Source organism: Nipponia nippon, unplaced genomic scaffold (genome assembly GCF_047370975.1).
Source record: "Nipponia nippon isolate SJK-2023a ecotype South Korea unplaced genomic scaffold, ASM4737097v1 scaffold_12, whole genome shotgun sequence".
In the NCBI taxonomy this organism is placed as follows: domain Eukaryota; kingdom Metazoa; phylum Chordata; class Aves; order Pelecaniformes; family Threskiornithidae; genus Nipponia; species Nipponia nippon.
This window is the reverse complement of record NW_028262313.1, coordinates 678,154-706,153: the sequence shown is the minus strand read 5'-3', so window position 1 is coordinate 706,153 and position 28,000 is coordinate 678,154. Positions and strand designations below refer to the sequence as shown.

Here is a 28,000-nt window from a genome sequence, read left to right as displayed (position 1 = left end):
TATTACAAATTAAATACTAATTAAATAAATACTATGGAAGACGTTGGGAGGGGGAGGGCAGACAGAAAGGCGCAGTTCCATGGGGTCGGGCGGGGAGGGGCAGCGGCACCCACCACCCCTCACTTCGGCAGAGCCGGAGCTGCCGCTGCCCCACGAGCTCCGGCTCACAGCGGCCGCATCGCCCGCCGTAGCTGGATGGGGCTGACGGCTGCAACCGCCGCTGCTCGTCGCAAAGGGACCCTGGGAAGTCCTTGGAGGCAAGGGTCCTCTCTCCCCAGCTGGAGGAGACCCCGAGGAGACGAGGACTGGCTGGCCAAAGACTCGGGTCCCTGCTGCTGGCGCTGAGAGGGCTGCTTCCCGTTGGTCGTTATTATTGCCTCGTGGTGCAGGGAGCGATCTGTCCCCGTCAGCTGCTCCAGGCCTCGTACTCCACCGCCGAGCCCAGCAGCTGCAGCAGCTCGGGCTCGTAGTGCACCAGCTCCACTGTCTCTGCCGCGCCCTGCGCCGGCTCGGGGCTCTCCTGCACCTCCTCCTGCGCCAGCACCTGGCTGAGAGAGACCTGGCGCTGGAACTCCGCCTTGGGCAGCGTGGCGATCTCGAAGTGCGGGAAGCGGGCCTGGAATATGCGGGAGGACAGCTTCAGCCGCTTGAGGACGTCGGAGAAGAGGAACCAGTTGCAGGGCCTGCGAGGACAGCAAGAGGATGGCGGGTTAGGGACAGAGGGGTCCACAGGCACGCTGCCCACCTCACTGACTGCCAGCACGCTGGCCCTCCCCTCGACGCAGCGCTGCCGGTGAGGTCCAGGCACTATCCTCCACGCGGTCCTCCTCCGCAGGGTCTGGACAGACCACACGTACAGGATCTAGGCTCAGGGACGCGCCTGGGTTTTTGATCGCTGCCCTGCAGGTCGCATCTATTTAAAGCACTCAAAGCAGGACAGGGACGTCGGTGTGAAAGTTACGCCTTCAAAGGGGTCCCGGTAGCATCCCCACCCAGCAATAAGCCACACCAGAGGCTCCATTTCCCACCCGGCCATTTCTCCTGGGTGCCGTACGTGTCCCTCTGGATGGGCAGAAATTGGCAGGCAGGGAAATTCGCTAAACAGAAAAGTAGCACTTTTGTCGCTGCCTCTTCCAAGCCACCTTTCTCCCCCCTGCAGTCCAAACAAACACAACAGCCACCGTCTCACAGGAGGTGCAGAAGGGAGGACTGCGCCAGGGCTGTGACCTGAGGTAGCCTTCCCCATGACGGGGGGGAAACAAGCTACGCAGACCCATCAATGCAAGCTGCTGCTGACCATGGCTGGAGAAAAATGGGGCTAGGAGCAACAACAGAGGGAGAAGAGAGGGAGGCTTCCTGACAGGCACGGCACAGGGACAGCAGACGGCAGCAGAACGCGTCTGGCCGTGCAGCAGGATTGCACGGGGAGACCCCTGACTACACCCTCCCGCTCGCAGAGGGCGGACGGGTCTGTCCCAGGCACTGCAGCAGCGCTGCCCCTGCCGTCGCACAGCCAGAGCTCTGCAGGAACGCGAGGAGCTGCACATCTCCAGACACTGACTGTGTTCCTGCAAGGTCCTGCCTTCAACCTGGTATCTCTAATCCTAATTTGAAGGAAAATAGCCACCTAAGATAGACCAGCTACTCTTAATCTCAAGGAGCTGAAATGACTGACGTGCTGCCGCCTGCGAATGGGGTGCCGGGGCTGTGACCACCTGTGGTACCAGACAGCCAACACAACACCAACTGTCTTTTTGGCTTTACCTGTGCTCCTTCTCTGTTTTGTTTTAAAGCAAGTCCATTCTTAAACCAAAGGGGTCTCTCCTTGCTTGGTTCCCCCATGTATAGGTCTCCCTCACCTGTAGTCCCTCAGCCTTTCTCCTCTTTTCACTAACTCCGGGGGACAAGACCAGGGAAACAGGGACTGAAGGACTTCACAGGCTTGGTGCTGTGCCAGCCATCAGCCAGTGAATCCCAGGCTGGGACTTCTTTAAGCATATGATGATCTCAGAGGTCCTTTCCAACCTTAATCCTTCTATGATTCTATATCCACACCGCGGGAGCGTCCCCCCAGGTTCCTCCACAGTCACTGAAGAGCCGATCGGTCACGCCCAGCGGTTCATCTCCGCCTGACGTTCACTCCTGCCCTCGTTTGGATAAAACCTGCTGACAAGGCGCTGCTGACTGAACAAGAGACCGAGGTGACCAACTCAGGGGTGGACCTCTGAGAATCAGTCAAACAAATTCCACCTTGCCCTGCATCTTCCACTTGCTTCTCTGACTTGGGGCTTACCGAGTCTGGTTTCTACCTTCACACTTTTCTAAAAAAGTCTATGCAATGCTTCATTATGAGATGGCGTACGATGGGGAGTGTGCCGCAAGAGGCATGTTACTGCCTCAGCCGCAGCAGTTTGCTCCTCCCAGGATGCTGCAGTAGCTCCATTCCTCCGTGCCTCTGCCTGCAGAACAGGGATAAAGGAATCTCCTCCTTTGGAGGAGTGCTTTGAGATCTACAGGACACAAGGGCAACTCTACACAGCCTGTCTCCTTAGCACGCGCTCAGCTTGGGCTCTCAAAGTTTCCCAGGCAGGCAGGACTCTTCCATGCATGAACATCTCGTGTTATCCCTCACCTGGAGGACAGCCTAGGGCTTTCTTGTGCTGCTGCTATCCTCACGAGCTCCAGGGCTCTGTTCTGTGAGCTCCCCCTCCACCCCAGCATCAATGCCACCCAATCGCTCTCTGCTCCAGGAAAAGACACTCACCCCCGAGAGACTGACACTTGGAGGTTGTAGCTGGGAAGCAGTGGCTTGTCTGAGAACTCAAACATGAAGTTGTCTGCTTCTTGCTCCTCTTCCTCCTGGTCTGAACTTCCCGGAGGGTTGAGCAGAAGATCGCATCCAATGGTATCTTTCCCCTCTGCAACAAGCAAAACAGACGTTGGCATTGCTCACAGTTTCACACCAGCCAGTGCTCATCCATCGCTCGCTGGGCCAGCTACCACCGCCACCTCCCGTGCGCCTTCCCACAACGTCACAGCAGCTGTCAGGGCCAAGCCCCGGGGGCTCCTCGGGCTCTCCTCCCAGCCCCTCGTCTCGCAGAAACTCCGAGCGAGCGCTGGCTGCTCCGCACAGCGAGACTCCGCTCGGTGACGGGGTCGGGTAGAAAGAACACCGCGTGTCATAGCAGCAGCCTTCAGGTTTACACTGATCCCACCCGCGAGACGAGGCGCTGCCTGCTTGCAAAGCGAGCCACTTCCACTGGCAATCTTTCCTTGGGCCGACCACAGGCTGACCCCCAGACCCTCCCTGAAACGGCCTCAGCCCCCTCTCCTTCGCCGTCCTCGGCCTGGGGGAACCTGCGCCGGAGAGGAGGGAGGTGGATGTACGAGACGCTTTGCCTGCACGGATCCTCTAAAGCAAGGCGCTGCGCTCTGCTCGTTGAGTACTTCTCCGTCCAGATCCCACTCTCGACAGCTCTCAGCAGGTTATCTGGAGGTGCGTGCCAGCAACTGTGTCTAAATAAGGACTGCAAGGCTGTGCCACCAAACTGCGCAGCCGATCTGGAGATGAATACGGCAAACAACAACAAGCATGGCTCCAGAGAATCAGCCCCACAGATTTCTGGCTTAAAGCTGGCTGTTCCAGGAGGTGTCTGAGCTCCAGCAGGATTTGCTTCCGTAGGAGACAGAGAATAGCACACTTGATCCATAAACCATTTTAAGACAGTTAAACTTACTATTCACCAATCTGAAAAGCATCTCTTGAAAAACAGCTTGCTGCCTGCATTTTATTATTAAGAGGTATGAATAGCCTTGGGTTTGCAAAGCGGTTTTGTCCTGCTGACATGATACAGGGTAACTCCGAAAACTTCCAGAAAACAGAGTTTAGATTCTACAGAGAGAAGTGAGACCAAATGTGCTGGGAGCAAATAAACCAATCATGCAAAAGTTCAACACCACGCACGAGAGAAAAGGCTGCAAAAAAATCTTATGGTGTGCTGCAGGAGAAGGCTCCACGCACCATACTGCTCTACGAATAAACGCAGCACCCAGCGAGAACGTTATTTTAATAGAGAAACAACAGCAGATGACAGGAGACATGGGCTCAAACAGGGTCTCGGGAAAAAAAATGAAATCATTTTAGTCCTGCCAAGGAAAAACAAAAATCCCTAAGAGACAGAAAAACAGGGTGCTTAAATCTTCAAAACTTATTGCGGAATAGGACAAAAATAAGTGACATGAATATTGGTCTGATATCACTGCTAGGCAAAGCTGATATGCCACCACCGAAAAACCTCAAATTCCTTGAGCAACCCAGGAAAAAAGAATTAAATGCATTTAATGTGGCAACAATATGGTCCAAGGTCTATCCTGAAAGCTCTCCTCACGCAGTCCTGTCCGTTAGCGCCAGCGAAGGCTGCGCCAGGAACAGAACGTCCTGTACCCCCGCAGGGCAGCGCGGAGACAATCAGGCGCAACAATGCTAGTCCCAGGTGTGGAACAACACCCTGGAGCGGGACGCTGTCTCGGGGACTACAGCAGCACGCAGGGCGAGACGCTGATGACTTTACCATGCTCGGACCTCAGAGATCCCACACCCTGGCTTCTCTCATTATCTTTCGGCCCCCAGAGATTTGCAGACCTCAAGGAAAACGTGGACAACATTCCTGCCTCAAAGAACAGAAACAGATCGAGCAGGGGCCTGGGATTTCTCCTCCACCCCGAGGGACATGCAATGTTTTGTGCTTCAGCTGGTGGATCTGATGGAAAGGGAAACTTAGAAGGGCTGAACCGCTGAAGGAGGAGAACTGTTTTCTGCTGAGCTGGCTGGCTGCCTGCGACAGCTGGGAGCAGCTCGGTTACTCCAGAGCAGAACCAGGTACTTCCCTGCCCTGGGGAGAATCTGCTCTTGGTGGCCCGAGGTGAGTGCCGAAGGTAACTGAGCCACAAGGGCCCATTTCAAAGCACTCGGTTAAACACCACTGTAAAGAAACCGGCCCCTTGTCTCCGGTGTGGGCATCTTGCTCTTCCGTGCCGACTCAGGCAGTGTCCTGCGGTGGTGCCTGGCAAAGCACACGTGACAACGGTCTAACGCTGCCGTTTCACTGCTGCGGCAAGCTGACCTAGGCGTGGAGGAAAAGGAAGGTCCCTTTCTGTGCCCGCTGAAAACAGACCTGGCAGGACAAAGGATGACTTCCCAGCTGGGTTTGTTCCTTGCTCCAGCTTGCCACGCAGCCTCCCAAAAGCAGCGTCACGGGCAGGGCTGGGAATGCTCCATGCGGAGGGGCAGAAGGAGGGGCAGCGTGACTGACCCTCTGGCAGGGGTGCTTCGGCTTGGGATCTCTGCCGTCCTCTCTCCAAGCCAGAGACAGAAATATCCCACGAGCAACACCAAAGCCACGGGGTTTCAGATCATTTTGCGTAGCTGACGTTTCTCCAGGGATCATCACTCTCACGTCTGGGAGGAGCCTGTGTTCTCCCAAGCGCTGTGCAGAGGTACCTGTTCAAGTCTAAAGCACCTGAGATGCAAGCATCAGCCCAACCAACACGGGGAGGATCCTTCGCTGCAGCGAGGATGAAATGACATTTCTGGGGAAGGGTACAGGCAGATTGATGCGGGATTTGTCTGGCTTGTTAACCAACTTCAGGTAGCACAGGAGAGAAGGCAGACAAAACCTGGCAGAGGGCACCATGTGGATGACAGAGACCCAGTAGAGACACATCCACAGTGGCCAGGATTTAGCGTGAAGTCCCACTGGAAGAGGTAGGACGTGTCTAGCAGAGAAGGTAGTCTTTTTCCACCCTCAAATGAAGAAATACTCTGAAAAGCTCGACTCAAGTCCAAGGGAAGGAAAAGAAGTGCAGTCCCCAGCACTTGCTGTGGAAATTTTCCATGTATTAGCCAAGTGTCTAAGCAAGGCCCTTGTGAGCAGTGCACTGCCATCGCGGATGGCATCCCAATACCCCTCCACCCCCGAGAAACACCAAGACAGTCAATGGACGGATCGCTTACCGAAAAAAATAATCCCTTTCTTTTTGCCTATGGGGTAGAGGACAGAAATGTGGGAAGACAAGATTTTTCAAGACAAGCCGAGGGATATGGAAGTGAAAGAACTGAAACAAGCAGCTAATTTGAACGAAACCCAATCGGCTTGCTTTTCCAAGATCCACCCGTTTCATTTCAGGCATTAGGGTATACGAAAAACGAGACGTTTCTAAATTACTTGCATGTGGCAGTGGGTCTCCTAGAGGGTGTGGGAGTGGCAGTCTACAACCCCAGGGCAGGATCTTCAAGAGGAAAGGAGACTGCTGAACGGGACATAGCAGATACCAGAACTCAAGCACATAAGCTCTCTGGGTAGCCAAGAGCTCAGCACGCTGTAGTAACCAAAGAGCCAAACTCTCCTACCCACAAAACCACATGCGATTTTCCTTCCTTGTTTATCAGAGAAATCCAAGTGGGAATCAGTGATAGATGAAAAGGGGTAACATCTTTACTTTAAAAATATTACAGTCAAAGAATAGCTATTTTTCTTGTGGTAAAGAGGCTTCCTCTGAAAGGACTGTGATAGCTTCAAGAGTGAGAAATTCAGAGGAAGGAGGCTGTGGTTTGAGCAGTTTCCTTGGCATGCCAGAGGTGCAAAAGCCTACGAACAAAGCGTTCTTAGGAGTACAGAATTTCTCCTGTTCTGAAATGGAGAGACATCGGGGTCCTCCAAGGAGAAGTCCTCCACCAAGAGCACCCTTCCACACGTAGCTGATTTTTTTCATTTCTAGAAGGATGTCGGAAATGAGGGAGGTGAGCAACTAAAATCAACAGCCTTTTAGCTTGCCAGCGTAAATAACCCAGGTCTTTACGAAGGGCTTGAGAGTGCTGATCTACTGTCTCCGAAGTGGCTGGGAGGGACGCTGCAGTCTGCCACAGGCCCACGGCTAGATCCAGACCGTCTTCATTCACGGGCCCTGGGGGAACTGGAGCAACGCAGTGAACAATTTGTGGACCTGGTGCCTGTATCGTTTCACGAAAACTTCTAAGCTGGTAACCACAATTTTCAGGAAGCGACAGTGAGAGGCACAAGTCATGCCTTCACTGGGAAACGCCTGGCGTGGTAAGAAGAGGACCTCCCCCGGACAAACGCCCTCCCCTCCAGAGCAGAGGAGAGGGATGGGCACCTCTGGGAACCTGGAAGTTCAAGACTTCTACACCCTGAAGGAATAATATGTCCTCGGACTTCCTTGGTTTTATCTTGATGACTGGTTAGCAGGGGAGTAACGAGAACTGCTACAAGAATAACGTGCTCCAGGATCGATGCCCAAAGACCCTCAGGAATCACCAGCAGCACCTGGAGTCTAGTCTCGCACGCTGTGTTCAGCCTACTTGGAGGGTTCCACACATGCAGCTTCCCAAAGAAAAAGTCCCTTTCAGGAGCAACTCCCAGCACGTAACATCACGGCAAGGTCTCTATCTAAGACGTGAGTGGGGAGGGACGCGGACAGACCGGAGTGAACGATGTGTCATTACCGAGCATTACTTCTCTCTGCTCTGCTGCTGTAAACGAAGCGGCATAGACTGGACTCACCTAGTACCGAGCTGCTGTAGAAGTCCCATGCTGTTCGAGGATCTCCATCAGTCCGCCCCTGCAGATCCGAAAGGTAATCTAAAGAGAAAAAATGGAGAGGGTTAATGCTTATCTGCTGGTCAAAGCACGATCCTGGCATGCATATCCATTGACCCTGGGTGAGCCACTTCATCTCTGCTGCTTTTCCCCACTCTGCAGTTAGGCGTTATGGCAAAAGCCGAACCGTAACTTGCAGGAAGGGTACCCTCACTCAGGAGAGGACAACGTGACCCCGGGCCTGAGAACTTGAAATGGAAGCTGAAAAGGGAAAACAACGGACAACATTAAGTGGGTCGGAAAGAAAGGTTCTTAGTGCTGTCTTGAGTTCAAAATCACATCTCCAACACCTGCGTGTAGAGTTAAGCCCGGAGGAGCACAGACAGACAGCTGGCAAACAAGATTTTTTCAACAAAGGAGATTTTCTGCCTTGTATCTATCTGGGAGCCACCACTACTCTAGCTGTCTCTTCCTTGCTGTTGTGTAGAAGCCACAGCACTCATCTTGCTTCCACACAAACAGGGCAGAAAGCAGCCACGCTTCACTCTCAGCCATAGGTATCCAAAATGGTCCTTTCTAACAACGGCAGGCAGCATTGGGCAGAGCTGTTTGTGAGTGGAAGGCATCATTACCTGGCAGCAAAATTACGTTCACTTAGGTTATGTAGCAGAACCAGGAGCTGCGGAACAGTGTCTCCAAGGCTCATGCACAGCACTGTCTATAGTTGTGTGACTACAGCATTGCCATCTCCTGGCACATTAAAGACTGAGAAGTATCTTATTTGGAAAAGAGTATACAACGCTATAATTAAAGATTGGGTGGTAAAAACACACACACGACAGGACAGAGCTCGAATTATTCAGTCGCCTGCTGCTCAAGCGCTTCTAAACCCTCTGACACCCAGATTTGGTTCCGTATGCTGCCAGACGGGAAGGATGGAAGCGGTGCCACCCCCAGGCCGGGCACCTACCGCAGAGGAAGCGTTTCATCACTTCACTGGTGGCAAGCTTCACTGCTGTCTGCCCAGAGTAAGTGGCCAGAGTGGGATCAGCACCATAGGAGAGTAGAAGCCACATGGTTTCCAGGTTGTCATTTGCTACTGCGTCGTGGACAGGCCTGCAAGGACAGAAGCAATGGCAGAAAAAGAAGAGACGGGAAGAGTTCGCAAAGCAAATGCTCTGTTTTGGGTCAAGACAAATCTAGTGACGACCTACAGCTCATCCTGAAAAACACTCTGCTCCCTGCCCCCTCGCTCCTCAGCGCGTGCCCCGCTGTCCCCCCCTCGCTGGCTTGCCTTGTGCCATCCTGCGCGCTGCAGTTCACGTTGGCGCCGTGCTCTAGCAGAATGTGGAGGATGTCGATCCAGCCTCGCGCACAGGCTTCGTGCAGAGCTGTGTAGCCTGCGTTGTCACGATGGTTCACGTCACTGCTCTTTTTCTGCAGGCAATAGAGCACTACGTCCTACAGGAAAGATCATTGCAGGCCTGGTTACGCACAAACCCAGACAAGGCGGCGCAGGGGACAAAGCAGCAAAAGGCACCAAAACTCACCTTGTAGCCCAGGCGAGCTGCTCGCTGCAGAAGGGTCTCCCCTGCGTTTTTGTTCACAATCAGCCGCCGAGCTCCAGGAGGAACGTTCTGGGCCGTGGGCAATTCGGGGGAGCTCCCTGGGCTGACCCGACGGGACTTACAAAGTGTCCACAAGTCCTGGGGCTTCTTCAGAGGGCGCATTTTGGGCTGGTTCCAGCAGCCTTTCCCCTGGAAAAGAAAGGAATGCAACTCCGTGGCACACGTGGCCATGGCTTACTAACAGGGGTCCCCTTCTCTCTCTTCTCCCCATGCGCGTTCCCCTCATCAGCCCAAGCCATACCTTCCCCTCGTCACAGATCCCTGCCAGGTGCTTGGTTTTACATTTGCGTTTTCCTGATGGTTTCTCTAGCTCTTCTTGGACAGGAGAGCTGTCTGAGTGCTCCAGGAAGAAGCCATTCCGAAAGTCTGGGCGCCCTTGAGATTTTCGGGGGGATGGGGAAAGCCTGCTCCTCAGCCGCAGCTCTGTGCCTTTGCCCTGCCCAGCCTCCTTCTGCTTCCGATACCTAAAATCTGAAGGAGAAACAGGAATGAGGAGCTTCTGTAGGTACAGCACCGAAGGGCAGCAACCCAGACCTCTGCCACCAGGCAAAACAAACTGCCCATCTTTGATGGCTGCTCATCCAGCAATCCAGACCCGCGGCGGAGACACTGCAGTAAGTAGAAGCAGAGTGAATCTGCAGATTCTCCCCACCAGGGATGGGCTCAGCACGGGCACAAGATGCCCAACGACAGGCAGCCATCCTGGTCTGAAAAGGCCGAGCCTACTGAGAGCTGGGGCTTGCACACAACTGACTAAGGCTTTTCCTTGGGTCTGACAGGGAACCCAGCACGAAACAGCCCAGCTTGTCAGCATGCTTCCTGGTAGTTTGGTCATTGCATGCTGCCATAGGGCACGCTCCCCTGCCTGTAAGGCTGAGCAGGACCCACGGGGGTACCCCTCAGAGAGACGGAAAATGCAGGAGGGTATCCCCTTTACACTGCCTGTGAACAGTCAGTGCTTTGCTGCCTACAAAACCAGACCCTGCCTTGCCCTTAAGTTCAGCAGCACATTAGAGTTTCAATTAATATGCACGCAGGTAGGAAGCGCCAGGATGCCTCGAGGGAAATCCAGTCTTTTCTTCCTTGCATTATACAGAGCTGCAGCATTGCTCATTACAGAGCCCTGCGCATCGCGCAAGGACGGGCGCTCTGCTTCCCTGAAACAGCAAGGGCACGACAGCAATGGGAAAACACAGTACGGAATGAGAAAGTAAAGCCCTGTGAATAAATAACTGCCCGGACTTATATGATGCCGTGCACCTCCCTCTGCGCAGATGATCAGTGCTGGAATAAAATAGTTTACAAAGGAAGAGCCCTGTGCAGACCAAAGGACCAAGGAGGCATCTGTACGCAGCTCTGCAGAGTCTGAGTCTCTCAAGCCTGGCTCTCCGCAGCTTTGGGCACTTTGTTTGGGAACCAAGACTTTGCTTCCTTTTCAGGTGAAGAGCTAGGAGATGCCCCCATGGGTTAGTTCAAGGCATCAAGAGGATAAACTCCAGGAGCAAAACTTTATGTCTATTAGGGACACTGCTGCCTCCAGCGCCATGGCAGGTTTTGTAGATCTCCAGGAGCAGCATCTTCAGCTTCCACGTTACGCTGAGACTCGAGATTCTCCTCATCAAGCACCACACGTAACTTCCACTTATGTCTTGCTATTGCTAGGAAGCAGGGGCCACGGATCTCGCATGGGAAACTGCGTTTGGCCAAGATACCAAGGTAGGACCACAAATAAAATCCCGAAGCAAGCATGCCTCAAGTACTGTTCTGGTCTCCACACCTCAGGAAGAATGGAGTGGAAGTGGAGAAAGGCAACCAAAACGACTGAGGGGTGGAGAAGCTTCCCTACAAGAGAGGCTGGGACTCCTCAGTCTGGAGAGGAGAAGGCGGAGAAGGATGCGACCAAAATTTGCAAAAATCGTAAAAGGGTGGATCAGCTGAGTGGAGGAATCTTGTTCACACAATTCTGCAGCACAAGACTTAAGGGCACGCGATGAAACGAGCAAGAAATCAGCGAAAAAACAGACGGGAGAAAGGACAGCAGTGAAACTCCAGGGCGCACGCTCATAGATGAGGACAAAGTGGTCGGCCCAAAAGCAAGGCGGTGCCGGTCAGAGAGAGAGGACAGCGCCAACGGATCCAAGCATTACCTTCACCATCAAAGGGATATGGCCTCCTTCGCCCCAGTGCCCGCCCTGAAGCCCAGGGGCCCCGGTTGTTTCTCAGGGGCACTTGATGAGGAGGGGGCATTAGCAACCAAAGATTGCTTGTGTTCACCCCTCTCCTGGGGGGGATCCGGCCCCAGCGAGCCAGGTGTCTGTCAGTGGATCGCTGCAGCTCGTCCCCAAAGATGACGCCGATTCTTTAGCGAGTACAGGACACAGTGGTCTGCTTTCTCTAAACACGTGGGCTGGCCCCCGTCCCTGCTCCGGCTGCCAGCCAGCTTACAGTGCCACTGCAACGCCCGGGTCCTCATCTCCAAAGCCAGCAACGGCTCTAGGCCACAACTTCTGAATCCAAAATACAGAAGCTCACGTATCCGAGGGCTGAGCAAGCAGTCCCTGAGGGAAACTGGCTTCTGGACAGAAGACAGACGCTCTTAAGATGTGTGGTAAAGCTCCTGGAGAAAACCCTCCCGCATGCTGCTGCACTCAAACCTCCTTCTCGGGCTCTGTTTGGAACAGGCGTCAGTGGGAGACAGCCTGAGAGCGCCCTTGAGCTGCGAAGGTGCCAGGAAGCCCACCAGAAACTTTACTCTTGGTCTCACAGAGGCACCCAGACACGGCAGCAATAGCGCAAAGCCGTGCCAGAGCAGAAAGCTTGGGAGATCAGCGGGTGGGAGGACAGCGGCCATCTCTCCTGCTTCTCACAGCGCCTCAGCAGCGTCTCAGCCCCTCCTGAGGACTGCCGATCTGAGCACCGGTGTGGCAGAAGGCAAGAGGTCCATATCCCCTGCATCACCTCCAAGAGGAAGGCCCCGGCATATGGAGGGCCGGCAGCAGTGCTTCCCCAGCACGCTGGCTCAGAGACGCTCTTCTGCAGCCCCGAGAGCAGTTACCCATGGGAGGCTCGGGCACAGCTACGAGCTACCAGCCAGCTGTCAGCACACACCCTGAGACATCGGTGCGCTGCTGGGTGAATCCCAGCCTCACTTCCAACAGCCTCAAACTGCCCCTACACAGGGGGAAGGGACCGCAGAGCCTGCTACACCTCAGGGAAACGCAGATCGCAGATTTGGTTCTGACCACGCGGTCCGGGCAGTCATGGGAGAAAACACAAGAGCAGAGGTGGAGCAGTGAGCAGGACGCAGGCAGGTGGCACAGCGGTCTCCTCCTAGCAAAGCTCCAAATACAAACCGCAGAGGGGGATTTCTCCGTCGCTTGCAGACACTCTAGCTTTGTTAATCCTCTCGCCCTTGTGCTCCCTGGTGCAAGCTTGCAAGTTGCCTTAATAAAGCAAGACAAAGCGTAAAGAAGCCCAGTTGAATCATGATGGCTCCACGTCCCTCTACTTTAGCCAGGAATGCTGAACACTACTCCCAGGGGCCCATGCTTGTCCAGAAATATTTCACTGTGCTACCTCGTCCGATTCTCATTTTCCCACGCCCTCTGTCTTAATCTGAGGGTAAGATCAGTATCTAATTAGCCACACAAGCTGCTGTTTCCTACTCCGGAATTTACTGTAAATATTTTTGAAAGAAGAGCTGATCCATTGAAGCGGCCCGTGCTGTGGACACCAAGTCATTAATAACAATGGAGTTTCATCATTACAAAAACCCCCCAAAAACAACCACCCCCAGAATCCCACACACAACAAAAAAAGGCAACAAACCCAAAAACCTCCCTGTTGATCCCCAACCCGGTATCAGAAACCCCTTCCCAGATGGTACCTGCTTTGGATTTTCGCCTCCTGTGGGGGTAGCCCCCTCGCTCCTCCTCTCGCTCAGTCAAATACTCCCCTGTCTGGTATTTCCGACTTTTCTGTCGTCTCCTTTTCTTCCTTTTGATGTGGCTGTCATCTTCCTCCTCCTCGTTGGGCTCCCACAGCTGCCTGGGTGATTCCACTCTCCAGGGCAGCTCCCGGGTCCTCCTTGTGTAACAGCTGCTCCTCTCGGACAGAGACCTGTCCCTGGCCCTGCGACTGTGATAGCGGGACGTCCTGTGGGATTTTCGCAGCTTGCGACGTTTCAAGGATGTCTCCTCCTCTTCTTCCTCCTCCTCTTCTTCCTGATCCTCCTCCAGCAACGGTAAAATCTCCTGACCAGTCACATCACACTCTCCCGTCACACCAGCAGAAGAGCCAGCTATGCTTCCTGCAAGAAAGCGGGATTTCTAGCTGACAAAAAAGCCAAGAGTGTCTACAAGAAAAAACCTGCAAGGCAGGGCAGAAGAGGGGCAGAAGGCCAACCAAACAGGGATCGCTCACAGTCCACCCAGGGCTCCCACCCGGGTCCCCTGGCACCAACTCACCCGACTGACTGCGCGTCCGGCTGCTCAGCACCACCGGAATGAAATCCCGGAAGTTGTTCTTGGGCTTCTTCTCAAGGTAACCTGTGGGGAAAACGGAGCCTTGAGAAAACACGCCAGAGATCCGCGCACGCAGGGCTGCTGGCCTGGGAAGGGCAGTCCAGCACCGTGCTGCAGCTCTGTTTTGGATCCCAACCCGCTACGGGACACCACTCGCTCCAGAGGCCGTTCAGCTCCAGGGGAGCAGTGGTGTGGCCCTGTGAGCGTCAGGGCGACAGGAACCCACTGCAGCCTGACCCTGCAAGAACACATGGCCATTCACAAGAGTACCTTCCTCGTGGCCGTCCCCGCGGTGTGCCGGAGATGGGAACTCCGTCTTCGTTGGCCTCCTACGCTTACGCTTTACCCTGAGGCTGGTGTGATCCTTCACTGATCCCAGGCTGGTTCGGCCTTCTCGCTTGCTGAGTTCGTGCGGATTGTCGTGGTGTTTTCGCCACTGTGAATGGAGGACACAGGCTGAAGCTCGAGCTGCCGACTGACCGAGCTGGAGTAGCTAAGGAGAAGGGACAAAACGCTGTCCCCCACTCATCATGCTGGTGCCCTCAAGCATTTTTGACACCCCAGATCCATCTTTGCTCTAGATAACCTGCAGACATGGGTACGTTAATCCACTGCCAGGTAACACCAGAGAGCATGGGTGGAAAGCCCTGTGCGCTCAGCCGCCCTCCCCTGCGAGAGCTCCCTCCTCACCCCCAGCCGCTGCCACAGCGCGGCGGTCACGGCCCATCCCACCCACCTTCTGGCCATGCACGCTCCGGCTCCCCGATTTGCCCGGGGACTCCTCGCCGTCCTGGGCTTGGCACTTCAGTCTCTTGTGGGCCTGCCTGGCGTCCCCATCATGCTGCCGCTTGGACTTGCAGCGCACGCTGCTCTCTTGCTTGATTTGGCCCGCTCCTTTGAGCTTGACCTCGGCAAAGGCCTGGGGAGCAGTCCCGGCTCGCAGGCAAGTCACAGAAGTAAACGACGTGTCACACTCCCCTCGCTCCTTCTTGACCCTGCACAGATCCGCCTGACGCACGCACTGGACGGGCTCCGCAGCTGGCGGCTCCTGGGAGCCTTCGCAGCCCAGCTCCTTGTGTTGACTCTCCGTGGGCGCAGCAGGCACCTCTGAAATCACTCGCAGGCTCTGCTGCCCGGCCGCGGGCAGATCATGCGACAAATATGCCGCTAACACTTGGTTTTTAGGCTTTGCATCCAACTGTTTGAGGCTACAGCTCCCCTGGGGAGCCTCAGTCTGTACACTGCCCTCCTTACTGGAGTCAGCTTCGGGCTGATCACACTCTTGACTCTTCTGAGGGTTGTCCAGCTTCCCCTTCCCCCCTTTCACATCCAAAGCGCTGGTCTGAAGCGATGGACCTGCATCCAGCGGGACTGGATTGGCCGGCTCCTCATAGAGCTTGGGCAAGGCCCGGCAGCTCTTGCTCTTGGCCACAGCTTCCCGCTCCTGCGGCGGGAGCCTGGGCAGCCCCTCTGGCAGGCTCTGGGCGGCCGTGCTGGACTCTGTGGACGGCACGCTCGGGAATGTCGGGAGCTCACCTGCACCAGCTGGCTTGCAGGAGCTGTTCTGGTTCGGGGGCAGCTGCCCTGCGGTGGAGATGCCAATTGAAAGCAGCGGGGTCTGATGATAAGGAGACCAGCCAAGAGGCAGAAGCTGAGGATTGGAAGGTTTTCCATTCACAGGGCATCGCGGGTACACGCTTCCCTGGCCGGGGTTCCAGGTGGAGATGTCCTTGGACTGACACAAAGGAGCTCCTGGAGCAACTCTGCCATGAAGAAGTCTCCTGGCAGGATCCTGCTGTCCTTCTGCGCTGACCTGGTTGGCTTTCTTCCCACAGGGAACGCTGGCGCCGCGAGGCTCTCCCTGATCGATGATAGAAATAGGCTCCTGCTTGGGCAGGTGGCGGGGGTCCCTGCTGAAGCTCACACCGGGGTCCTTGCTGAGCAGCAGCGAGGCAGGCACCGGGTTGGCGACGCCGACGTAGGTGCCTGGAATGGTGCTGATGAGCGTGGTGTTCTTCACCCAGGAGCCCTGCTCGCCGTTGCGCAGGAACTCGGGGAAGATGACTAAGGGAGGGGTGGTGCCGAGACACGAGGTGACGCTGCTGCCCGTAGTCTGGGCTGCGCGCTGGGACTTGGACAGGACGGTGGTGAGAAGCGCTTTGCCGCTGGTGTGCACAGGCGTGAGGATGGGCATGGGAGGTGTTTTGCGTTGACTGGGTGGAGGCAGTTTCTGACGGTTGGACTTGGAGGAGAGATCGAGAGGCATCTCGCTGCACTCGGGAGAGGAGACCATCTCACGCTCTAGCTGTGGAGGCGACTTCAGAGGCGAGAGCGAAGTGGCGGCCCCCGGTGCGTGGGGCTCGGGCGCTGCCGGGGCTCGGGCGTGCGCAGCGGTGCCGGAAGAGGGAGCAGCGCTCCCGCACGATGCTGCCAGCGGAGCCTGGCTGGATGAGAGGGAAGGGCCAGCGGTGGATGGGGGAGCGCCCTCGGCAGCAGCCTGGGCACCGCTTCCGCCTGAGGGCGAAGGGCAGCTAAGCTGATTCACCTCCACAGACACCACTTTGGCGTCTGAAGCCAAGGGTCTGGTGACGGAGAAGGTGTAGGGGTAGGAGCGTAGCTCTGGGGAAGCGATAATGCCCGGCAGGCAACGCTCGTGTAGGTAGGAAGGTAGGACGGGGAGGGTGAGTGTGGAGGAGACCCCCAGGGTGGCTGGAAGCGTAGCCACGCTGAGCGGCTGCCCGCAGCTGGGTGGTGGGATGTACACCAGCGACTGGCTGGGGCTCAGAACCGCCCCAGCCTGAAAGGACAGGGGCATTTTTTGCATAGCAGGGGCCTGAGATGTGGGAAAGCACACTCTGTTCAAAGTAAAAGTAGCGGGAGTGGAGGCAGAGGTGTTGCAGCTGGAGACAACCACAGACAATGTCCCTTCTGCCAGCACGCCTGGCCCTTGTGCTCCGGCGCTTGGGGTGGTTTTCTCCTTCCCAGCAGGCTCGCTCTCTGGAGCCACGGAGCAGGCTGGAGGAGCGTCCGCCGGCTTCTCGCTCTGAGGATCTGCAGGTGTCCAGGCAGCATCAGCACCACTGCTCTCCTGCTCCGCAGCTCTGGGGGTTGCGGGCTCCTGCCCTCTGCCATCCCCCTGGCTTGCCAGAGGGCCCGGGGCATCATCTTTCACAGTCTTTCCCGCACACTCCGGGTTTGGGTTGGGATCAGGCGGCTGCTCTTCCAGTTTGGGCCCAAGCTTTTCCTCCACCTTGCCATCAGCATCCAGCCCCTGGGCACCACTGCCACCACCGCTGACTGCCGTGAGCTCCACCTGCAACAAGAAGGGAGAAGGGTTCCCGAGAGCTGCGCAAGTGGCTCCTAGCGAAGCCGGCAGGGCTCTCCCCCTCTGCTCCCCCCTGGACACAGAGGCAGAAGTCACAAACAGCTCTTGCCAAACCGGAGTGTTGCTTTGCCCTTCCTGCACCTGGGCGCACCCCTCTCAAGAAGGAGCCCGCGGGAGCCGTCAGGGTAGATGCTCTTGCTTGGCCTGTCCCGTCAGGGAAAGGCCTTCTTGGACCCAGACACGCACGCGAGGAGCTCACCTTGGAAAGGCTGCTGCTGACGCAAAACTCTTGAGACCCCAAGTGCTGGGAGCTGCTCGTTTTAGACTCCTCATCAGAAAGGGGGGCTCTCCTAGCCGAGGAACAAGACACAGCATTACAAAACCCCAAGAGACCCTCCCGGCATCCTACCCCTCCCTGTCCCCGCGTGGGACAGCAGAGCAGCTGGCAGCGTGAAGAACATGCCTGCACCAGGTAGCCAGCTCCTCATCATCACGTTACACGGTGGGTACCGCAGACCGAGGGGGTGAGGAGCGCTGCTGTCCACCGCGGTCCTCCCCCTCCCGGAGCTCTGCCCGCTGGGTAGCACCTCCTCACACGTAAAAGCTTACCCCAGGACTCCGACGGGCCTGACGAGACTTTCTCCATGGCCCAGCATGGGCCTTCTGTATGCCTTCCTCACCCACGGCCATTTTCACCCCCCCGGTCTCGCCACGGGCCAGCCCAGCCCTCCCTGACTGCACTGCGTCGCAGCCTGGCTCCACGCACCCGCTCCCGTCCCCTCCGCTTCCCGTTCTGCCCCACCACACGTTTCCAGCCCCATCCCGCTTGTCTCTTCTTCCACAGGCACCTCCTCATTCCCCTTCCTCCGTCTCCCAGCCATGCTCACTCCCTGCCCTGGGACTTCCCAGCCCAGCTGCTCTCCTCCAGCACCAAAGCCCTTCAGGCTTAAGCCGTCCCTGACGGGAGCCGCGGGCGCCTGCAGCCACCCCAGTGCTCAGTGTCCTGCCGGCCCCCACGTTGGACCCTTTCTCTTTGGAAGACAGTTCCTAAGGGGACAGCTTGATTTCAGGATAAGGATTGCGAACTCTGCGGGAATGGGGCGCACCGAGGAGGCGGCTGTCCTCAGGATCTGTGAGAAGACCGGACAGGGGACAGCGCTGGCGTGCGCAGCGCCCTGCCCCGCGACGCTCCTGCGCCAGCGGTGCCGACCCGGTGGCGATGCTCTGGCCTTTAAGGGCCGTTTAGACAAGCTGCTGGTGCCAGGATAGCGCCGCTCGAGTTGGGTTTCTGCCGACGACGTGATTTCGTCTGGATTTGCCCCCCTACCTCCCAGCTTTCACGACGAAGGAACGGACACCAGCGACGGGAGGACGCTTTCTGCTCGGGCTGCCGCATCGCCAGCACCGGGACCCGCCTGCCGGCTGCCCCGGCTCACCCCCCGAGCCCCGGCCGCCCCCAGGGGCTCCTGCCCTCCGCCCCCGGGCGGCGGCTGGCAGGGCCCCCCCCGGCCGGGCCTCCCGAGCCAGCCCGGCCACCGCGGGCCGACGAGGACCGTCGCTAAGGCGGGGAGACCGGATGGCCGCGGCGCGGCGCGGGGGAGGGCTGAGCGGGGCCGGCAGGGCTCGGGGTGCGGCGCTCGGGTCGCCCGGGGCCGGGCCCCGCCGGGGTGAGAGGGCCCTGGGGGGCGAGCAGCGGGCGCAGCGGAGCCGGCCCGCCGCCGCAGCCCGGTCCCCGCGGAGCCGTGCGGCGGGCGAGGCGGAGCGGGGCCGGGCCGGGGCCGGGAGCGGGGCCGCGCAGGCGGGCGGGGGGCGCCAGGGGGCGCCCGAGCGCAGCGGCGGCGGCACGGCCGGAGCTGGACAGCGGGGCCCGGCCCTGCCCCGGCCCCGGCCCCGGCCCCGGCCCCGGCCCGGCCCCGAGCGGGGCGCAGCCCCTCCCGCCCTCGGCCACCCGCAGGGGCGGCGGCACCGGGCCGGGCCGGGCCTGCCCCGCCACCGCCGCCGCCGGGCCCCCGCCCTGCCAGCTGCCGGGACGGCCCCGGGGCAGCCCCCGCTGCGGTGGCGCGGCCTGCCCGCCTCCGGCCCGGGGCTCCTCCGCAGGCCAGCCCGGCCCGCGGCGTGGGCAGCGGGCACGGAGGAGCCCCCGGCACCCCGCCGCAGCGGACGGGGACAGCGGAGCCGCCCCTCGCCCGGGGCCGGCAGCCGAGGGAGAGCGCCCGGCCGCAGCCAGCCCCGTTCGCCCGCCTCGCTCAGACGCCCCAAATTCAATGTTTATTGTAAACTAGGAGTCGCTCCGAGTGGTTTAGGAGAGGCAGAGGGCAACGCCATCCCCGGCCCTTATCTGCGGGACGCACAGCGGGCCAGGCGGCTGCTGAGGGCTGCAGATGATCTCTGCCCGCGTCTCTGCCCCGAGCTCTGCCCCGTCCCACCGCCTCGGAGGACTCGCCACCAAGAGCCGCGACACCCGCCGCGAGGAATAACAGGCACGCGGCGCCTTTGAGCCCGTAACACTTTTCTGGCTCCGGCTCGGGCAAGCGCGCTGAGGGGACGTGGCAGCCCCCGGGAAGCCACGGCCCGATCGGTTTCGAGAACAAGACCCCAGAGCTGCGGGAATAAAAAGGCGACGCAAAGCCACGGGGCAGGCCAGGAACTCGTCTTGATCGATTCTGCCTCCCAGCCACTAATCCTCCCTAATCTCCTATTTGGTGGCATGTCACAACTCTCCCATCTAATCATTTGGTCTGCACTAACCCTCCTGGGTCACCGAAAGCTCTTCTTAGCGGCTTGGCTCGCAGCGGGTCAAGCTCTTTCCCTCCCTGGCAGTTACGAGCACAGGTCTGGTGAAGCCAACAGCACAGGCAGACAACTCTGCCTCCTCACCCCCCAGCGCCGCGGAGGCAATACAGCTACACACAGCCGGCGGTTCCTCCGCAGAGGCCTCCAGCGCACTCTGCTTCTGGGCCCTCCTCGCCGGAGCACGGGATGTGGGGGCCATCACACGACGCCACCATTTGACCCCGCGTCCATCCCCTCCCTGCGGCTCTTTCGCACCGCAGCCCGTTGTACGCCCTAGTAAGAACGGGCTGAGCCAGCCCCAGCTCCCTTCCCGCGGCCCCTCCAGACCCCTCGCTCACTTTCTCCGCCCAATTCCGCCCTCCCCGGCCACGCCGCCCACGCACCTCACCTCTCCTCGTTGAGGCCACACATGCGAATCCGCTCTGTGCTGGTCCAGTTGTGCACCCCGCTATAGAGAGGTGCTGTAGAGATCATGACAGCTGCTCGTCACCGACCGGGACCTGCTGGGGCTCGAGGGGCCGCTCTGCCTACAAAAGAAAGACGGAGGGTTGGTAACTCTCCCCGGGATGCTTCCATTCAACCACGCTTCAGAGAGTCATCCCCAGCTTTGCTGCCAGGCAGACGGGGTACAATGCGCAAGATGCTGCACGTCGGTCTGGAAGAGGGCTAGAAGAAATCAGCAGCGCCTTGGGACAGAAGCCACAGTCCGCTCAGCCTCGTATTAAACAACTTTACTGCCAAAAAGCCTCTGGCTGCCCTGAGACTTTCACACGGGCACCTTCGCGCACATACACACCCCTGGGAGGATTCCTCCCCTTTTCTTCTCCTCCCTCCAGAGGGACCTCCAGCACCGGGTAGCGAGCTGCAAGACAGAGCTTTACCCAAGGTGATGGTCTGTTAAACTGCTGACATCCCCAAGGCTTCACGGGACTTTCATAAACCAGCCCACGGCGGGTTCAAAGGGGAAAGCCTCAAACAAGGAGGCAGCGGGGGGACCCTGGAGGGGAGCAGAGGTTTGCCACCGGTGCCGTGAAGTGATTATCCCCTCGCTCTGTCGGGAAGGAGCTGGTATTCCGTGGAGTCAGGGGTGGAAAGCATGAGGAAATCCAGAGATTCGTGAGCATCCAAGACACACCGTCGGCTGGGTGGAGCTTTCGAGGGAGAACGTTGCAGCCAATCGTGCAGCGCTGGGTGTTCAAGCATTAAGGCAGCTTTGCTGCTCAAGTCGTTCAGGGAAAAAGCAACGACGGAAGAGAGGATCTACTGTGCTAACAAGGGGACTCAGTTGAACCGAGCAGGACTGACTGCAAAAGGCAGAGAGATGCTGTCAAAGAGGTTCTTGGTCCACAGAAATACTAAACACCCGAAGGTAAAGCAAGCACAGAGCCACGGCAATGCTCTCAGTGCAGCGGGTGAGAGTGGGAAGAAGCTGAAAGCGACACGTGATCCCAAATCTCCGTCAGTTTTCTTTTCCCTGACAAACTCCTGGCGACACAAGCTCTGAACAGGACAAGAAGCAGCTTGCACCATCCGTTTATGCTGAAACGAGCCGCCAGCAGCTCCAGGGATCAAGCCGTGGAATTGAATGACTCCTCTGACCGCAGCTGCTGCCGGGGATCCTCACCGCGGCCCCGACATGCCAGCGGGGACCCTCCGGACAGAGACAAGGGCCAGGCACACGGGAGAAACCGGGGCAAGGCAGCTTGTTTGCAGAAAAGAAGCGACAGACCCATCTGCACGTACGAGGGCACAAGTGAGCAAACAGGCTAAGGAAATCAGAGGTCAGGAGGAGAGGGGGAAACCTGCTAAAAGACACGCACTGGAAGGTGGAAGAAATACTCCAGTATCTCATGACGGGGGAGCCGGGCAAACGCTAGAACAGAGAGCAGGGTCATACCCAAAGAGAATGAGAGGTGGCTTGGAGCAGGAAGGGGAGGAGTCTTTTGGTGCTTGGAGAGAAATGCAACATAAAGGAAATAGGGGAACAAACAATCTGCGGGGATTTCACCATCTTAGGCTAAACTGAAAGAAGGGGAGGAGAAAGGTTCTGCCCCTGAGCACACTGGCAGGACAGATGTTTCGGGAGAAATCAAAAGGGACCTTCTGCGCAACGGGGGAAGGCGACGCGCACGGCTGCGCCACGGGGAAGAGAAGTTGGAGACGAGCTGAAGCCTCAAACAAGCACAGATCAGGCGTGACCCGAGAATAGGTCTGGCAAGGGAAAAGTGATAACGGGGTGGTGCGAGGAGCTGGGAGAAAGCGCACGTTTTGGGTACTCAGGTAAGAGCTGGTCTACAGAGGAGGCATGACAGCCATGAGGAGAGAGCCGGGAGGACGCAGCAACGGAGATCGACACTGCTTCATGAATTCCTGGCCTCTATCCTCCACGGACGACGTGGGACACATGCCAAAGACAGGCATTTCACAGGGAACGAAGAAGAGCAGAAGAGAAAAAGAATCAAGGTTTCAACTAAGAGAAGGAATAAAATGGGGGGAAAAACAAGAGACGTGGTCTCAAGCACAAACCAGAGCGAACAGCGCCAGAACGGCATCCCTAAGAAGGCGGACCAGGAGGTTTCTTGAGAAACGCAGGGATGAGCAGCCTCCCGGTGCAACACCGAACAGAAAGAGCAACTGCAGCCCCGCCGGGTCAAAACACGCTTTTAGTCGAGTCGACACAAGGAAACCGAGCAAATCTCTCGTCTACACTGGTGCAGCTTGAAGCGCCTTTAAACGCATGTAATTAAAGTAGTAGGAACCCCTTGGAGAACGCAACTAGGGCATGGTTTCACATGCCTGTCTTCGAGCAGAAGAAGCCGTTGATGAAACTGTTGAAGCCCTTCTCTCCCCTCACCCCTTCAATCATGGCGCTGAAACTGCCCGGTGGCCCCGTAAATTTGACCAGGGAGTTGATCTCTGTTTAAAACCTTTTTTTTTTTTTTTTCTTTTTTTTTTTTTTTTCTTTTCCTGGCTGGACTGGTTTTAACCCATACCAGCCCCTAGACCAGGTTCACCAAGCGGGAGAGAGGGCACAGGCCGGCACAGAATCTGCTTAATCCACTACATCTGCCAAGGGAAGTGTATCTGAAACCACAGTCTTATTTTGATTTAGCTAAATAGGTGCCCAGCCAATTCTAATTAACTCCACAGAAAACTAGCTTAGAACAAAATAAGGACTTCAATATAGCATTTTGCGTGGAGACGCGCGTCGTGCGATAGTAAAGCTCCTTCACCTCTCAAAACAAAATGTGCTCTAAGAATCGTGAGCGAGAAAGGTGCCGAACGCATTCGACAAGCAGCCCTCGGAGAGGTTTTCAATGAAACTAACGTGGTGAATCAGAAGCGAGGGGCGGGGGGCGTTCATTGAGACAAAACCTCTCATCGTTTTGCAAAAGGAGGGGATGCTGCTCTGCAAACCAGTCTCTTCCAGGCTCCAGAAAAAGCAAAGCAGAAGATGTGTTCCCTGTAGTAAAAGCATGCTTTTACTCAGGTTAGCGACAACTTAGCTACACGTGGAAGTTCCCTTGGATTAAGTCAAAACATTACTGTCTCTTCTGAAATACCGCCATACAGCTGACGGAAACAAGTTTCCCAGATGAAGTTCTTCAGAAATGGATATTTTCCAATAATTACGTCTAAACAAATCCTCCTTGCGCTAACATCCCAACAGTGCTGAGACAACCGTAGTTTCACCGCAGGCCGAGCTGAGGATGGCAGGACAGGCTGCCGTAGCCCTCACCTACCAGCTCCCACACCACTGAAGAGCGTTAAGCCCGCGTAATCGCCATGTTGACCCCTGTTAAAACCCTGCCTGCTCCTTGCTTCTCAGGGATCCTAACTCGAGTTGCCCGAGGTGAGGCTTCCTAATTAAGTTTTCTGCTGCGGCGCTGCCCCTCACGCTCGCACCTCCCGCCCCAGCGTTAACGCGGCAGAGGGACGCAGGCGTTGCAAAGCAGACGCAGAAGCTACCCGCTCCCCCCGCCAAGCAAGAGTCACTCCTCAGCCGGATCAGCTCCCTGACCTGACTCAAGGCTCAGCTTCTCCAGCGCTTGCGGGGGCAAGCACGTAAGGCGACTTCTCTGGGCTGCCACTGAGCTTCCAGCCACAGGTAGCAGAGAGTTTGGTTTTTACCCGAGGGTTTGGTACTGTCAGTGTTTGCCCTAACAGATGTCGCGTCTGCGTACCCACTCCCGTACCGCTTTGATCAGGTCAGCCAGAGCCACGATCTCCGACAGCCGTCCACCTCTACGGCAGCTGGGGTGGACCCAGACCCACGGGTACAGAAAGGGGCTTTTCCCCCTTTCCCACAGAGACACCTTGTGCCAGCCACTGCTTCAAGGTGCGAACGCATTTGGCTTCAGGACCGTGCTGCCTTGACCCCCCAAGAAGCTTTTTGGGTGTTTTCCTGCTCTGTACATTTCCGAGTACCAAAACGGCTTGGATTTCAAGACTCTTACCTTTCCTCTCCCCCATCCCAGCACCAGCGCGAGCTACGCGCCAACAGATCGCCACTCTCGCAGCTGCACCCTGCCTAGGCAGGCACGAGGTGACGGGTATGGAAACACCAGCAGCCACTCTCCGAAAATCCCCCGGCGCAAGGCTTCCCTCCGCCTGGGCTCCGGGCAGGCGCATCATCCCCCAGCACAGGCGGGAGAGTACCGCACAACGGCATCGAGCGAAGGCCCGACGAGTGGCGACGCGCACCGTTGCCGGCAGCCAGGGTTCAGACGACGGCACAAGCTTCCCCGGGGCCAACAGCAGCTTTGTCTTTCCCCGCCACCCGAGCGGCAGCCGCGGCGGGAGCCTCGCAAGGCCGAGGGCCAGCTCCGGAGATCCTGCTGCGGGTCACGTCAGTAGGAACTCGGCGCAGCGCGGCAGGCAAAGCGATGCGCTCGGTTGGGCTCTGGGTCCTTTACGGCCACGGTAAAACGCTGCCCATCGGCGGTGCCTCCTCTCGCGCCGGCGGCACTCTCAGCCGCTGCGTTAAGTGGGCCAGCGGCACAGAGGACGGGAAGGGAGACTTTCCAGCCTTAGGGCGTCGCGAAGCAGAAAGCCCAACGCGTCCCTCTGCAGCAAGGGACCGGGAGACCGCGGTCGGTCGCCTTCCCACGGTGCTGTACGGCGCCTTTGGCCAGGGGGCACTGTGGAAGGCCAGGAGGAATGCACTTTGACCCTGGAAACACACCCGCAGGAGGTACCTTTGTAACAGTCATTCCCAGAGAGCAGCCAAACCTCGAAGGCAGGTTTTTTTCCCCCCCCGGATGGCTACAAAATATAAAACCACGTCAGCTGCTGGAAACTCAAGCGGGACTCGCCGCTCCGAGCGCATCGCCTGCAACCCGGCCGCTTCGACGGGAGCGAAAGCGGCGGAAGGCGGCGGCACGTGGCCCTGCGGCTCCTCAGCGGGGCTCGGACGGGCCAGAAGGAAACGGTCCGTGCCGACAGGAACGCTCTCCTTCACTTGCCATAGTTTGTTCATTTTGGCAATCTTCGTTGCCATTAGTAACACAGGCAAGAAATTATATTTGTTTTTATATGTGATTGTCGGGCGTCCATTTGAGGTACAGAGGTCCAGAGCGAGTGCCAATCCCGAGAGCTGCCCGAGATGCCTTAGCAGGGATTCGGCTCTGAGCGCTGCTTCAGAAAACCCCTTTAAAGCAAACTGCTTGCAAAAACGTAAAAATTAAATAAAAAATTAAATTAAAAAAATTGCAGTGGTGCTCTCACAGGACTCACAACGGGCACGATACACAGCAAGGGAAAAATTTAAACAAGAAAACTGAAAAAACCAAAAGAGTTTATCTTATATTATGTTACCGCTCACACAGAGGTCAGAGCTGTAGCAGAACTGACCAGGAACAGCTAGCATGGAACAAAATCCAGCACGGAGAGGCCAGGCCACCGCCGCCGTCGGCCTCGGCGGGAGCCGGTGCCAGGCGCGGGGTCCGGCCCGCGGCCCGTGCGGCAGCCCCAGGCTGGGTTTGGGTTTCCCACTGGCTGCACAGCAGCCCCGACTGCTGCGGAGCTGAGCCAGGCTTTGCCTACACGCATTTGCTTAAGCTGATTTAAAGACACAGTAACACCGCAAGTAATTATAGATATTCAGCGCGATGAATTGGAAATAAAAAAGAGAAAATCCATCCCCATTTAAAAGAAAACAAAAAAAAAAAAGAAAAAAAGTTTGCTGCACGTTCGGCAGCCCTTTAATAATGAGTCCCAGCTGCTGGACGACTGGTGTCACTAAACCCTCGCTCGCTCGAGACAACCGGGCTGTCCCCACGGAAGCCCACTGTCGCCTATTTTTAAGGACTGCAAAAAAGAGCCGCTAAGGGAGGACGGCATGAAAAAACGCTGTATCGGAGAAGGCGCGCATCGTCCGAAACACTGCAACCGGAGCGCAGCCTCCCGTCCCCAGGAGACGAGCTGGCACGCCGGAGCCCAGAGATCCCAAGGGCAGTTTCATTCCGAAGGCCAAACCGCACCAGAGTCCGGTCTCCGAAACCCTCCCAGAAACGCGTCTCCAGACCCAGGTGACAGCGACAGAGCCGATGCCCTCGACAGGCACCACGCCGCCTCCGGCGCTGCGCCGGCACCGGGACCAGTTAAACCCAAAGGCTGGCGATGAAAAAGGCAGGGCGGGGAAGGGAAGGCTGATGCAGAAATGGCAAAAAAAGATGCAGGCGAGCTGCAAAGGGCGCGGGATGCACCGGCCCTTCCCTCGCGCGGATCCCCCCCAACTCCGGTGGCGGTGGCCGGCGAGGACGACGGTGCCGGAGAGCGGATGCTCTGGAAGGAGGAGAAACTTGCCTCCTCTTTATTTTAGCCTGGAAGACCTTTCCCCCCCCCCCCCCAGGTGCTTTTCCGAACCGCTTTCACCCGTGCCGGGATGAAGGTACCGATGCCGCTCGGCGAGGAGCCAGCGATAAACCCAGTATTGATGCTCCATCCCAGGAGTTTTTGGTTCTCCGAGGGCTGCAGCGGCACCGCCCCGGACCCAAGCTGCCGTCGGGGGGGGGTTCCCCTCGCCCCGCCGGGGCGCGGCAACGGCCCCACGGCCCCACGCCGCGGCTGGAGCCGCGGCGTGGGGCCGTGGGGCCGTTGCCGCGCCTCCGCCGGGGCGAGCAGGGCCCCCATCCCGGGACGCCCCGGTTCAACAGTTGCCCCCGGGGCCGCTCCCCAAGGGAGCGCGGCTCCGCCGCCGCTCGTCCCGCAGCCGGGTCCCCGCCGCAGCGGGGCAGCCCCGAACATGGAGGTGGCGGCGGCCTCGCTGCCCCCGGGAAAGGCTCTTCCGCCATCGCGCCCGGTGCGGCCGGCCCCGGGCACGGCGGCCGCCGGGGGAGGCTCGGGCCACGCCGCCCAACTCCGGGAGAGCCCGGCGCCGCCGTCCCGGGAGCGCTGCGATCCGGTTCCCGCCGCGGCGCCCCGGGACCCCCCCCCCCCCCCCGCCTCTCCCCGGGAGCGGCAGGTGCCGCCGGTGCCGGTGCCGGAGCCGCCGCGACAGGCAGGGCAGCGGCACGCCGCGCCGTCGCGGGGCAGGGAGAGGAGCCCGCCGCCCGCCCGCCCGCCCGCCCGCCGCCCCCGGCCCGCCGCTGTCAGCGCCCGCCGGCCCCGCCGCTGTCCCGCCGCAGGACCCCCCCCGCACCGCCACCCCGGGGGTGTCCCGGGACCGTTTCCATGGAGACCCCCGGCCCGGCGGGCGGGCGGGGTGGGGGGGGGGGGTGTCGGGCCGCCCGCCCCCGTCCGCCGCCCCCCCCCCCCCCCCCCCGGCGGTGGGTGCGGGGCGGCACGGGCCCGGGGTGCCCGGGCAGCGGGGGCCGGGCGTCCGGCGCGGGGCGGCGGGGCGGAGCGGGGCGGGCACGCACCTGCTTCCCGAGCCGGGCGGGCGGCGGGGGGGGGCGGCGGGCCGAGGCGGGCCCCCTGCCCGTGGGCGGCGGGGTCGGACGCTGGGCGCTGCGAGCGGCGGTTCGGCGGCGGCGGAGACACTGGCAGCGGCAGCCGGAGTGTGAGGGCGAGAGCGAGCCGCCGCCGCGGGGGCCGACGGGAGCTGTAGTCCGGCAGCCGGGCACCGGCCGGCCGCCGCGCCGCCCCGAGGACTGCGGCTCCCGGCGTGCCGTG

General features: G+C 58.5%; 1 protein-coding gene across 1 annotated transcript; it reads right to left on the bottom strand.

Moving 5' to 3' along the window:
* On the bottom strand, nt 1-27,990 carry BCORL1 (BCL6 corepressor like 1). The gene is made up of 14 exons (XM_087748232.1): nt 27,748-27,990; nt 20,274-20,412; nt 17,352-17,442; nt 14,504-17,080; nt 14,038-14,203; nt 13,711-13,791; nt 13,131-13,553; nt 9,486-9,715; nt 9,167-9,373; nt 8,911-9,077; nt 8,587-8,732; nt 7,581-7,658; nt 2,765-2,918; nt 1-683 (listed from the first exon to the last, which is right to left on the bottom strand). The coding sequence occupies exons 2-14, from the start codon at nt 20,357-20,359 to the stop codon at nt 407-409; spliced, it is 4,683 nt and encodes a 1,560-aa protein (XP_087604358.1). The 5' UTR covers nt 20,360-20,412; nt 27,748-27,990; the 3' UTR covers nt 1-406.
* Between the last annotated feature and the right edge of the window lie 10 nt (nt 27,991-28,000).